At 43.8% G+C, this 14,247-nt stretch overlaps 1 protein-coding gene across 4 annotated transcripts in view; it reads right to left on the bottom strand.

Moving 5' to 3' along the window:
* MYRFL (myelin regulatory factor like) overlaps positions 1-14,247 on the bottom strand; it is a 120,973-nt gene that overhangs the window by 56,589 nt on the left and 50,137 nt on the right. For 3 of the 4 annotated variants that reach the window (XM_059683611.1, XM_059683612.1, XM_059683610.1), the window contains exons 3-7: positions 13,988-14,055; positions 13,656-13,899; positions 12,553-12,644; positions 6,181-6,331; positions 2,029-2,224 (exon numbers count right to left, since the gene is read on the bottom strand). In XM_059683611.1, coding sequence (XP_059539594.1) covers positions 2,029-2,224; positions 6,181-6,331; positions 12,553-12,644; positions 13,656-13,899; positions 13,988-14,055 — 751 coding nt within the window. Of the gene's footprint in view, positions 1-2,028; positions 2,225-6,180; positions 6,332-12,552; positions 12,645-12,899; positions 13,002-13,655; positions 13,900-13,987; positions 14,056-14,247 lie in introns of those variants that run through there. The other variant, XM_059683613.1, reaches the window with a different exon arrangement.

The following is a 14,247-nucleotide window of genomic DNA, read 5'->3' as shown; positions in this document are numbered from 1 at the left end:
TTTCCATAGCTAAGATCTGGAAATAGCCTAAGTGCCCATCAGTAGATGAATGGATTAGAAAACTGTGGTACATCTACACGATGGAATACTATGCTGCTGTAAAAAGGAAGGAACTCTTACCATTTGCAACGTCATGGATGGAACTGGAGAGCATTATGCTAAGTGAAATAAGCCAGTCAATAAAGGAAAAATACCACATGATCTCACTCATTCATAGACAATAGAGACCATTATAAACTTTTGAACAATAATAGATACAGAGGCAGAGCTGCCTCAAACAGATTGTCAAACTGCAGCGGGAAGGCCGGGGAGGGTTGGGGGGCAGGAGGTAGGGGGGTAAGAGATCAACTAAAGGACTTGTATGCATGCATATAAGCATAACCAATGGACATAAGACACTGGGGAATAGGGGAGGCTAGGGGACTGTCTAGGGCGGGGAGATAAAATGGACACATATGTAATACCCTTTGTAATACTTTAAGCAAAGAGAAATTTTTTTAAAAAAAAGAGTTTTAATAATGTTCATATTTTTGATGTGTAAATTCCTCTGTTGGAATTCATTCTCATGCAAAGATGGGTATATTCAGATGTTTACTGCAATTTTATGAACAAGAACAAAAAATTCGAAATAAAACTTACAATAATATAAGAATTCCTATGGTACATCTATACAATAGAAATCGATATCATCTTTGTAAACAATAGGTGATAAAGTCTTTGATATCTTATAGTGTTATTTTTATAATATATTAACAATATGAAATTAATTTTAATAATGGAAAAATTAAGCTACCAAATAGTGAGTCCAAATATGAATGAATTTTTTCTCTTCTTCATATTTTTTGTGCTTCACAATTTTTACAATAAATTTATTACTTCCAAAATCAGAAAAGTATGGTTTTTGTTGTTGGTTGCTTTTATTTCATTCTCTTTGGTTGGTTTGGTTAAGAGCTCCGTTTGAAGGAAGAGCAGTCTAGCTCCAGTTTGGGAGGCTAAGTCCAGGTTAATGATCAGAATAAAGTATGTGGGCAATAGCTACTCCTCCCACTGAGGCACTGGATCTGAGGTAATAATTTAATAGATGCAATGACCAATCAGAAGTCATTCTGCCTGCATCCTAAACCCAGCTCTATCATGTATTATCTTGGATGAATTGTGTAACATACTGGGTCTGTAACTGGAAAAGAGAAGGTTGACTGGCTTAGTGGTTCCTTGTTTTAAATCAGGGATCTCTGAGAATTTAATGAAAACTTTGAATCTACTCCATATAGAAATGAACCAGCATAAAAAAATACAAAATAATTAAGAATACATTTAGTGCCCAGCCAATGTGGCTCAACAGTTTAGCATGGACCCAGGAACCAACAGGTCACTTGTTCGATTCCCAGTCAGGCCACATGCCCTGGTTGCAGGCTAGATCCCCAGTAGGGGGTGTGCAGGATATATCTGATTGATGATGTTTCTCATCGATGTTTCTATCTCTCTGTGCCTCTCCCTTCCTCTCGCTCTACAAATCAATAAAACATTTTTTTAAAAAGAATACATTTAGTAGAAGAAGTGCAAGATTTATACACAGAAAAGTGCAAAGCTGCAGCTTCTGAGTCCAAGGTTAAGAAATTGGCAGCTTCCGCTTCCTATGTCCTGGAATATTTATTCTTAGAACCCCTCCACCATGCTGTGAGGAAGCACAAGCTATCCTGCAGAGAGGTTGCATAGAGATGAGCCATGGCCTCCCAACCACTGCCCCTTTGAGCTCCTGGCTGATGGCCAGCACAAACTTGACAGACAAGTAAGTGAGCCATCTTGCAAATTGGATCCAGGCCCAGTTGAGCGGCCCCAGCTAATGACTCTTGGACAGAGGTGAGCTATCAGAGCAAACCCCTAACCAAGTTTTAAATTTGTGACCCCCATAAGTGATTTTCAGTATTTTAAGTTGCTGAGATTTGAGGTAGTTTGTTATGCAGCAACAGACACCTGGGACACTTAATGAATGTTCGCTGAATTAAATGGAAGGAACTATAGACTTACCTTAACCCCAAAAGCTTTCAAGTAAAACATTTCTATTGGCTTTAGACCCGTTTGGGTTTTGACAAATTTTGGACTTCCCCAAACTTGGATGTGGATGGTTATCTGAAAATGGTTCTTCTTTTGGCAAACAAAAGCTTCATCTACGGGTGAAAAATTAAATCCTTTGTCTGTGACAACTCGATAGCCTACATTGGGTCTGTGAACAGAGGAATACAAGAAACCAGTTTTACAAATATTTTCTACACACGTTCTTTCTTTAACCACGTTATTTGTGTAAACATTTCAAGAAATATGTTGCAGGGAGTTCCTTTTGCTATATTTACCAGGTAATCAATCAATTCTGTGAATTTTTAACTGAGAAAATGAAAATGATATTTCAAAACACAGCTGGCTCTCTCACAGCTTTTTATCTTCTCACAAGGAAGGAGCACAACTCTTGCCAAATGGAGGCATCATTTCCTCAGCCTGCCTTTTCCCTTTGTGCTTTCTAGACTTCTAATTTCACTCCACCGTCCGATAGGAAGGCGTAGGCTAGACGTTGGGAAGTCACCGCATTACTCAGACTTGTGAAATATCTGGGATAGAATTTATCGTTTTCCTCCTTTAAAAAAAAGAAGTCTCTAAATTTTATCAGCAACACCATTCTCAAATAATCACTCAGATGAATGAACATTCCGCCCGCTGGTGAACCTATGAGTAAAGCAGGCAGGTCAGAAATGCCAGGGACAGCTTTCCACCAGATCAACCAGAGCCAGTCATCCTACGATTGAAAACTTGCTTTCTCTGGAGTGTGCTCATTCCCTTTTTATCCACCCAATCTGGTAACTGCACCGGAAACCTACTGTGCTGGTTATTTCTGCAGAAAGGCATCAATGGTGGTGGAGTGGCTAAAAGGATACATTTAGCATTCTTTCCTTGTTTTATCAAATCATTTTCAATAGAATGTCACATGTTTCATTAAATGCTTAATTAATTCAACATCTTTACATATTTAAATACTTTTCCTTTTTATTTATCCTTATTGTTGAAAGTATTACAGATGTCCCTTTTCCCCCCCATTGGCCCCCTCCATCTCGAACCTGGCCCCCCACCACCACCCCCCCCCCCCGCCCACCCGCCCCCAAATAAAACGTGTTAAATGTGAAACATTATCAAGTAGAGAAGAGAATATAAAGGTTGAAAACTCCTTTGTGAGTTTTTTACGGATGTTGTAGCTACGGAACATGACTTCTAATTCATCAAGGATTCTGAATGTGGGGTTTTCCTCGGAAGGAAGCTCCTTCCTGCGATCCCGGGCGGAGAGGCGGTCCTTCCTGCTGCACTCGCTCTCTGCTACTGTGGAATTTTGCATCCTGGGATGTCCATTTGTAAGGCCGCCATTATAATGAACAACCTAGAGTCTCTAATTTGTCCTCTAATTCCAGAGACAGAAAATATTAATGGGCCTCTTGGGTAAATAGCATTAGTTCTTTGCAGGTAAAGCACCTTCTCAATGAATCAAGTCACCAGGTCATTGATTACCCTCAAGGAGCTGATTAGTCAAAGCCTCCATAATCACAGTGCAGGCAAGAAAATCCATTGAATGGAGAATTTGATGAAGACCACATGTCTTATGCCATCTGGGAACTTTATATTGACTCAGGTTTCTAGAACTAATCTGCTGATTTGCTCATCTAAAGGCTACGTGGGTTGAACTGTATAGATTTTCCGACAGAGGGTAATAAGAACTGTCTTGGTTAAGAAAAAAGGAAATATCTTGTTGTGATCTTCCATGTTTCACTGTCAAAAACTCTGAAGGTAGCAGGTAAGGCTGACAGCTCAGATATGAGCCTGAAATTTAAGGATAGCTATAACAAAAACTGAACCAAACAACAATTATACTGCTGAAGATGATTCTGAATCTTAAACACCAATCTCTGGTTAAGAAATCTATTTATTTAAGCATAGCAATTCTGTTTTTGATATCAAAAGTTAATTATAAAGTCATCTTAACTGGCTTTTTAAAAGCTCTTTTTTAACGGAGGTTTTAAATATCATCTAGGAAAAAAAGAGATCAGATAAATTTTCAACCCCCTAACGTTAATTAGGTAATTTAAGGAAACAATATTTTTGTAACTAATTAGACATAATAACCTAAGAATTCACAAGTGATTTTCTTTCCCAATGATCTGAGTAGTGAAACCAAGAGGGCCAGATGAATATTGCCTTTCTTTTTGCTTAAGAAAAGCGAATTGTGGCTTCAAAATAAATCTTCCTTTTCACCTTTGAGTTGATTCTGCCAGTGTTCCCATTTTTTCTAGATCAGTCGAGAATAGATTGGCTGTTCAAATAAACTTTAAAATCTAATCTATTCAAGTAAAAAGAGAAATAACAGTCACCTGGAAAGCTTTATTAACTCAGATTCAGAGAGATTAGAAAGAATTAAAAGGTGTCAATTAAAATACTGTGCATGTGGGTGAGTTTCATACCTGGGTCCTCATATTTAAGATAGAATACGGGACACCCCCCCCCCCAAAAAAAGATAATCAAATGAAGACTGTCACTCAAAACCAAGACTCTTCCTTTCTTTTTCTAAGTGCACACAATGGCAAAGACACAAAGCTGTGACATTTCAGTGATACAATTAGCAACTTGCTTCTTTCTGCCTCCAATTAAACACACCAACTCCCAAATCTGTTCAACTCCTTAGATTTTTAAAAAATAATTTATTTTATTTTTCCATCACCATTTATCCCCTCTATGCCCTCTTCTACCTCTACTTAACTCCTTAGATTTTGTTTTAAGGAAAATATTTCTTCCTTCTAGTTCATCTTACATTAAAGTTCTAATGATAATTTTTGCCCTTAAAGAAGTTAAACTTGAATTTGGAAAATAGCACGAAGGCCCTCAAGTTTGTAGGCCGATGTTTCTTATTTCATATTATTTTTTATTTCTTGAAAAATTTATTTTATAACCACTAACATTTCCTAGTGTTTTGAGAAAGCATTCATTGATAATCAACGAAAATTCTAGAAGATGTAGGTGGGTAAATTATATCTTAGGGAATATAGAAAAGTCTTAAAGAATGTTTAAGAGCAATAATGTATAAGTCCATGTTTGTTTCTTGAAACGATAATGTCATAAGAATAAGGTGTAACTTTCCCAGTGTAAGGATATTTTGTATGCGTTGATTTCCATCTCTGAATACAAAGCCATTAATGACTATGATTACTGCAGCGTATGTTAAAAGTATGAACTTGACAATACTGATTGGTAGCATAGAAGCTGGGGGAGGAAGGTATCACTGACTAAAAACGTATGTGGCCCCAAAATGTATTCTCTAAATTTTTAAAATCACTGCAGGATTACATATTGGTAATTTTGGGAATTTCCGTTTTCCAGATTTTATTTTTTTAATATATTTTATTGATTTTTTTACAGAGAGGAAGGGAGAGGGATAGAGAGCTAGAAACATTGATGAGAGAGAAACATTGATCAGCTGCCTCCTGCACACCCCCCACTGGGGATGTGCCCGCAACCAAAGTACATGCCCTTGACCGGAATCAAAACTGGGACCCTTGAATCTGCAGGCTGACGCTCTATCCACTGAGACAAACCAGTCAGGGTTATTTTCCAGATTTTAGTTTAAGCTGGGCATATGCCCCTAACTGGTTTGGCTCAGTGGATAGAGCGCTAGCCTTCGAACTGAAGCGTCCCAGGTTCAATTCCGGTCATGGGTACATGCCTGGGTTGCATGCTCAATCCCCAGTGTGGGGTGTACAGGAGGCAGCCAATCAATGATTCTCTCTCATCATTGATGTTTCTATCTCTCTCTCCCTTTCCCCTCCTCTCTGAAATCAATAAAAAAAACAACAACAACAAAAAACTGGGCATGTGATCTGAGAAAGATCCCCTCCTCCCTCATTGTTCAGTGGGCAAATTATAAGGAGTTAGACTTATGAGTCTGGATTCATGAAGGCCAGAAACCCATGTCCCAGTTACTCATTAGTGAGAATGCAAAACATAGGGAGTAAGACATACCTTCTCACTGGCCCATCCCATTTGGCCAGGGTGGCATCAAATCCCAAATACTTGGGTTTAGTCTTAAGAGTTAGCACTGCCTTTCTCCCTTCACCCTCCAGCCCACCACGAGGGATTCCTAAGGCCACTTACAGTTTTTCGTAATGACCATTTAATAAACTATGCCAAGGAACACTTTGGTACGGCTGCCACTTCAGAGCAGGGGAGCACTGGTCAGCAGGCATCATGTTCTGTCCCTCACTGTTGTGGTCTTGCATTTCGCTGCTGTAACTCCTACTCGTCACTGCAAAGAAATAGGTGTGTTAGGTCTTTCCCACAAGGCTGCTTTTCCTAGACTCACAGACAGCTGCATGGAGCTAATGAACAGGCCATTAGAAGGCAGAGTGACTGTGTGGGAAGCAACAGGGATGGGAGGCAGGAGGCATGCGGCTAGCCTTGTTTCCTCAGCTATAGAAAGAGCAGCTTGAGGTCAGTGGTCTCTAAGGTGCCAGGGTGAGTACTTGTTGGAACCATTGCCCTCATCCTGCACAGCATCTCCTCACTTCCATTCTGTGTGGTCCCAGTGAAGTCCACTCTCAGCCTGGGGAGGATGGGAGACCCAGCCAGGCTTGGCCAATCCAAGTACAGCATTCACTAGAGTGTCAATAATTGCATCAGATAGCCACCTGGCCTAATCCAACCCAAGCAGAGTGGGTTTCAGCACCACTAGAATGCAGGTTCAAAGATGCTGCGATTTTTGCATGAGTTTTGAACCTGGGAGATATATCTCCAAGAGCTGCTGGCACCATCTGGGGACATGAGGGACAAGCCTCTCTAGGAAGAAGCCAGCACAGTAGAAGGCACATTGAGAATGAAGGGCACCCAGCCTGATGGGGTGATTTGAGTTCTGGGATCCAATCTTAAACTCTTGGGTTACAGAAGTCAGTAAATCCTCTAGTTGCTTGTTGTTTGTTTGTTTGTTTGTTTGTTTGTTTGTTTGTTGCTTAAGGCAGTTTGAGGTTTGGGTTTTTGTCTTTTGTTTATTTGTTTTTGTTCATTGCAAACAGTATATTCTAATTCGTTACAGGTCCCTGGTGGCACCAAGATTCTGTGGTCCAACTAGCTTTTGAACTTAGATGAGTTATTTTTTCACATAGTGTCCTACTTCCCTCAACTGTGAAACAGAAATGAAAACAGGTGTCCTGCCCAACTTGCAACGTTACACAGCAGAGAAAATATAGTGACAGCACTTTCAGAAGCTGATACCAGGAGAGAAAGACAGCAATTTCGCACGTGCAAGCTACTATTTTTGCATAACTTGCACGTTGTCTTAATCTGAGTGTGCCTCCAAACTGTACGATTCAACCACAGATAATTTTAATGTGAAGTCGATTGGTACGTTTGCTGTTCCCCTTTTCTTTGAACTCCTCCGCCATTACTCATGCCTGGCATCAGGAGTGAAAGGGAAACAGTGGTTGCTCATGAGATCGGGTGCAGGCTGTGAGAACGATGCAGAAATATGACATTAGCTCCTACAGAGCGCACTTAGCCCACAGCTTGGGAAAATGCAGGGGGGTGTGACCGGGTTTCCTTTCACTCACCCAACTTTCTTTCTTTATACTTTCACTAAAGGCCCGGTGCCCAGATTCGTGCACATTGAAAGGAAATTAATTAGAAGGTGGCCGGCAAGATGGGACTGGGCCAGATGGCCAGGGCTCGAAGGGCGTCTGTGGAGTGAGAGGGGTCCCTCCGGCAGGTGGGGCCCTTGGCCTGGCCTGTGACGATTGGGCCAAAACCGGCAGTCCAACATCCCCTGAGGTCCCAGAGTGCGAGAGGGCAGTCTGCAAAGTTGCTGTAGCTCGGCAGCTCCTGGGTTGAGTGTCTGCCCCGTGGTGGTCAGTGCGCATCATAGCTACCAGCCGGTTGGCCAGTCAACCAGTTGGCTGGTTGCTTAGCCTTTTATATATATAGATTGAGGACTTTTTAAAATAAATACATGAGGTGCTTCAGGTTGCTTTTGATCCCAAATGCCACAGAAAATGTGCTTTTCTTGGGGTATCACTAGTACATGTCACCTAAGCAACACATCTACTTTTTGGGTTGTTTGTAAATATGGATTTGGGGATGATTTCTCAAAACCCTGAGAAATGTTTTCCCAGCTGTGAACGAGGAGGTCAGCAGTGCAAGGAGCTCTTTGTGTCCTCACTCCTCCAAAAGTTATCTGGCCTTAAATATCTTCAAAACTACAACAACAACAAACCTTTCTAATAGTCTCCTGTTTACACCAAATTCAGAGAAAGGGAGAAACTGGCTCTTCCAGCTCTCCTTCCTCTCTCCTCCAATGAAGAGAAGGTAAGTGAAGTTCAAGAACCTCAAGTTTGGAAAGAGTTTCCATCACAGCTCTACGCTCAATAGCTATCTGATCTCAGGGAATGATTTAAGGACTCTGGCTTCAGTTTCTTCATCTGCAAAATGGGAGGAACCTTATGACACCTCCCAGGATTATTGAAGGGACTCAATGAGTAATGTCGATAAGTGCTTAGCATAGTGTCTATCACCAGTCAGAGTTTAGGCAGTGGTGTCATCATCACACGTACTTGTTTCAGCTCAGGTGACTTATTCCCAAGAAGCCTTGGTAAATACTGCATTTCTTGGCCTCTGTGGTCACACTATCTGATGTAAGAATACCAGCTGATTCAGCCCTTTCCCGCTCAAGCGCGGTGGCAAGGGCAAGGTGCCAGGGGAGGGGGCCCAAGGCCAGCTCCACTCCTGCAGGTGCTGGTAGGGAGGGTGTGCAGTGGGAAGAAGGCATTGTCCTCAAGGATAATGGCACTTCCCACCCTGTCTCATCCTGGCAGCAAGGGTATCAGAGCAGCCACTCCAAAGGACTGACAGCCTGGCTCCTCTGGGAGCTGGCTACCAGCTGGTGAATCCCAGGGATGGGAATCTGGGGCCTCAGGCTCACACCAAAATTCTGGCACAAGCTTGAGCCTATTCAAGAACTTACTAATATTACTAATAACACCTACTATTCCTGTGTGTTTTCTGCACCCATGAGCACTGTCCCAGACACCTGACACAGTTCCTCATCAACATTAACTCATCTTCAAGGTAAGGACCCCTTTTTAATAGACTTTCTTTATTGAAGTATAATATACACAATGGATTACGATCATTAATACACAATTTGATACTTTTTTATAGAATGAATTATACCAGGTAACTACCAATTTCAAGAAATAGAACACTCCAGCACTCTAGAAGACACGCCCCCTGCCCTCTTCCCATCACTGCTTTCTTCCGCCCGAGAATAATCACTATTCTGAACTCTAACATCATAGAGAAGTTTACAGAAATGGAATGATATGATAGGTACTCTTATGTGATGGTTTCTTTTGCCCAAAATTATGTTTATGAGATTCACTTATTGTTGTAAATGGCAATTGTTTGTTCATTTTCATTGCTGTACAGTACACCATTGGACAACTATACCACTATTTATCCTGCTCTTGATGGTCATTTGCATTCTTTTCAGTTTGTGGCTACTATGAGTAATATTGCTATGACTGTTTTCGTGCATGTCTTTTAGTGGGCCTATGTACAAATTTCTGTTAGGTATATTCTAGGCATGGAATCACTGGGTCATAAGATGTGCTTTAGTAGATGCAACCAAACAGATTTAGAAAGTGGTTATGAAGAAAGGATTCTTAATCTCACTCAACAAATGTGGAAACAGGTTCACAGACCTGAAATAACTTGCTTAGTGTTATAGCATTTAAGTGGAAGAGTCGGGATTCAGACCTTTCTCTTCCCTTCATGCTACACGTAGGATTTCTCGAGAAAATGTAACAGAAGAGAGAAGCAGAAATGTGAAGGCAGTAAACTGCTCAAGTCCCAACTTTTTGGAGAAAACTCATAGCTTAGATTTGAATGTCTTTCAAAATATTTTTATGCATTCTTTTTTTAATATATTTTATTGTTTTTTACAGAAAGGAAGGGAGAGGAATAGAGACCTAGAAACATTGATGAGAGAGAAACATCAACCAGCTGCCTCCTGCACACCCCCAACTGGGGATATGTCCGCAACCAAGGTACATGCCCTTGACCGGAATCGAACCTGGGACCCCTGAGTCCACAGGCTGACGCTCTATCCACTGAGCCAAACCAGCTAGGGCATATGCATTCTTGTTTTAATAATCTTGGAAAATGGTGAAGTAGAACTTGTGACTCTTAGTTGATAATCAAGAAAAGGGAGGCTTTAAACAGTCCCAGTTGCTGGAGAGATGAGACAGTCATTCTGACTCTATAGTGTGAATTCAGCTGCTGCACCTCTTAGTGAGGGCCAAAGGTCACAACTCCGGAGCTGACAAACCCTTTTATATTTGATGTGCAAACCATATGAGGCCACGGACCCTTTAATATTTGGGGTTCAGGTTAGGTGGGACCAGGAACCCTCTCATATTTGGGATCCAGACCACACGGGGTCAGGGCCAGCTAATAGAAGCCTGCCTTCCAGTTGCCTTCTCTCAGAGCAGGATGTTACACGTACTCAGAGCCACCCAGTAATTCTCACTGTGAGCCCTAACAGTGGGGACCTTGGAAAACTTGGCCCAAGTGAACTGCTGGGAAGAAGGTCACCAGCATATCACCTCCCATCAAATCCCTGCCTATAAGCCTAGCATAAGCTCCCCGTTCCTCTACCCACATGCCATTCCCCAGCACCTTGGTGAAAACCCTGGACCTCAGCGACCCCACATCTGAGCTCTCCACTAGAAAATGTTTGCTGAAAACATAAACCGTAATGAAAACGTGGCACTTGCAATTACTTGAGTTTGCCCCCCCACACACACACTTATTCCCCATCTGCTCATTATTATTCTAGAACCATTGCCTAGAGCCAGTTGTCTTCACCAGCTTCTCAATGACCTTTGAATGGGTGTTCAACAGGGACTCAAGGTTTCCTATCTGCTGGGACATTTCAGACAGGCTTCCACGGCTGCTCTGGAGATGGTGACAAATGAATGCCCTTTCCGGGGACAGGCAGCAGAAACTCATCACAGGGTGGAGCTTAACTCTGAAATGACCAGGCCGAGGAAAGACGCATCTGGTTACATGAGGAAACCCTTGGAAGGTTTGGGTGACGCGCCTGGTACTCTCAGTGAGCTGGTGCCTCTGTGGGAGAGCGAACAGATGGCCCTCTCGTCTGGCTGGGAATGCACTCAGCCTTTTGTGTTTGAGAATCATATTGAAGCTGAAGGCTGGATGCAAGGATGTCTGCAGAAATTAGGAAGGTGGGTGGAGAGCTCTACATCATCTGGAAAGGGGCCCTCATTTTGCATTTTGTATTTCTACGGTTGGAATAAGAAAAACCAAGCAACTGCTGACCACAGTGGATCTATGCAAAATAACAGACCATAGGAGATTTAGACACACAAGGGCCTGATGTCCAGCACAACTCTGCCCCCGCACTCCCAGGAGGTGGCAATGTGAGGGAGTCGGCTGGAGGGTGAAGGCATCGCCTGCTAAAGGACCCCCTGCGCCCAGGCTGGAGCTGAGGCCAGGGGTCCCTAAAAGCACCAGCTCTTGTGTGGCTGGGAAAGGCAGAGGCAGTGACTTCAGTGGGCGCTTTCACACCGCCTACCTTTGACTATTTACAGTGGCTAATAGAACTGATGTGTAGTGTTATCCGTTTCCCTAGCACGTACCATAGCATTTACTCTGAAAATTCTGAAGTTCAAGGCTCCAGACTAAAAAAAAACCCAACTTTTCTCAACTCGATCACATCTCTAAGCTCAAAACACAATGTGTCACATGTTATAGAAGACAGAGAACAAAGTGGGCTGACCACTTGGGCATCAGATGATTGTGCTAAAAGACTTCTAAAATGATGTTACAAAATTTTGAAGAGCTACTGGGAACCTGCTAACTTGAAATAAATGCTAGGGAAACCCAACTCTACCTCCCTGCTCCCCTGGAGGAATCCTCTAACGCCGTGCTTCTCAGAATGACTGCCGTGAGCAGCAGCACCCATTGCTGGGCGCTTGTTAGGAAGACGGGATCTGGGACCCCACCTAGGCTGACTGTGTCAGCTCTGACTGCCCCCTGCCCCCGCTACCTGTGCACACTGCCGTGGAGGAACCGGCACTGACAGAGCAGTGAGCACACCGCAGGCTCTTGAAGGTGCTGCCAGTTGCACAGCTCCCCCAGGCCTGGGTCTGGGTCCTCAGAGACACACTGTCCTGCAATTACAAGGACTGGTGTGCCGTCTGCAGCAAAGAGAGTGAATGGCATCTCTTCCTGAGAGTCCTGTATGATGACCTCACCTAAGACTGCAAGAACCATTATTACAATAGGGAAGAATTAAACTCGAGGGCCAATCACTGTCCTTATATGAGAGAGAAAAAATTTTGTAGGGCTGCTCCAAGGCTAGTTAAAAAAAAAAAAAAAGCCCTGACTGAATGGGCTGGGCAGCAACACCCCGCCCCCCTCCTTCCTCCTCGCCCTTGCCCCTCCCCGTTGGCTCACCTGGTCTGGAGTCCTGGGCCCACATTGGACAGTCCCCGGCGTCCTCCAGCGTCTGTGTGCCCTTTCTCTTCTTTGTTGGTGGTAACGAGACTCTAAAATCAAGAAACCAAAATGAAGTCAGGCTCCTTCTTTGCTCTCCATGTCACAGTAAATAACATTTAATGTCCCAGTTCTCTGTTCTCTGCCTTCTTAAGTCTAATTCTAATGAATTAATGTTCCTTGGGCCCTTACTAGTCTGCAAAACCAGGTCTATGCATGGAGTGGACAAAGCAAGCCCCTATTCCATGAGTCCTACTGGTGGTCTCCAACTTCATTTTCCCTTACTCAATGGACCCGGATTCACCTACTTGAAAAATAAACTGACAGCCCTGGCCGGTGTAGCTCAGTTGGTTGGGCATCTTCCCATATTCCAAAAGGTTGCCAGTTTGATTCTTGGTCAGGGCACATGGCCAGGTTGCAGGCTCGATCCCCGGGGCCATGTACCAATTGATGTTTCTCTCTCCCTCTCCCTTATTCTCTCTCTAAAATTCAATTTAAAATCTTAAGAAAAATACAATAAACTGACAAAGACAGAGGACTCATTGAGACAGAGAAGATACTGACTTAAAATACAGGTATATATTTTACACCTGAAATTTTTTTTCACATGGAATTTCACCACAATTTTCTATGGCCTTTACTCTTTTTTGCCATCTTCTAGGCCCAACAGTTGGAATGAAAGGGGAAACGGGGGGGAGAGGAAGGAAAAAAGAAGAAAGGAATATTAGTGAGTGTTGAATTGAGAGATACTTTTCTGAGAGCTCAGGCACAAATTCCCTCGAGTACTCTACCTGAGGCTGCACGAGCGAACAGGGCGTTCTCCACCACCCAGACTCCCCCTACGCATTCCTGACACTTTAGCTTCTCACTGAATGAGAAGGACCTTGGGTTCAGCGGGTTTTAAATGAATAGATGGTAAAGCCAAGAGCACCGGGCCTGGCCATGTCTAATCTGTGTCTCAACACTGCCATCTCCTGGACCGGATGCCACTGTTCACTCTCTACTGGCACTGCCTGGGGCGGGCTGCGCCGAGGTCTTTCATAACTAAATATCTCGCTCCTTACCCAGGGCTGTGGCACAGAGGCTGCTGATGGTAAGAACAACCCATCCCCAGATGGGAGGACACAGACTGGTCCAGGGCGGTGGCGGGATGACCGGTGTCTGGGCAGCAGTTGTGGAAGTCGTGGTGGGCAAGGCCGGAGTCGCTCACGTCGGAGGAGCTCTGTGGGGGGTGCGCAGGCAGTGTCCCGGGTGCCCCAGCAGAGTGGAGAAGAGCCGCTGGGGTCCCCACCGTCGGGCAGCATGCGCCTGCGGGGACACACAGGTGAGAAGGGCCTCCTCCCCGCCACCCGGAGTTGAAGAAGGTGCACGTTGTGCGGGAGGAGCGGGCACTCACCTTTGACCTGTGGAGGAGAGCAGGAGTCCGATGTGGAGTAGGGTGGGGTATCCGGGAGCTGGCCTTGCCTGAGGATAAACCAGACATGCGTTGCTTTTTTGTAGTAACTATTCCATCATTATATTTTTGTCACAAGCGGAGGCGGACCTCCGCGTACAGCGCCTCCAGGGACGGCTCCAGGTGCTCCAGGGGCCAAAGCCCACCGGACCACGCCCACTGTCCTGTATTAAATGAATGGGCTTTGAGTCAGGCAGGCCTGG

This window comes from Myotis daubentonii, chromosome 2 (genome assembly GCF_963259705.1).
Source record: "Myotis daubentonii chromosome 2, mMyoDau2.1, whole genome shotgun sequence".
In the NCBI taxonomy this organism is placed as follows: Eukaryota; Metazoa; Chordata; class Mammalia; order Chiroptera; family Vespertilionidae; genus Myotis; species Myotis daubentonii.
The sequence above is the reverse complement of the archived record's forward strand: the minus strand, read 5'-3'. Positions and strand labels throughout refer to the sequence as shown.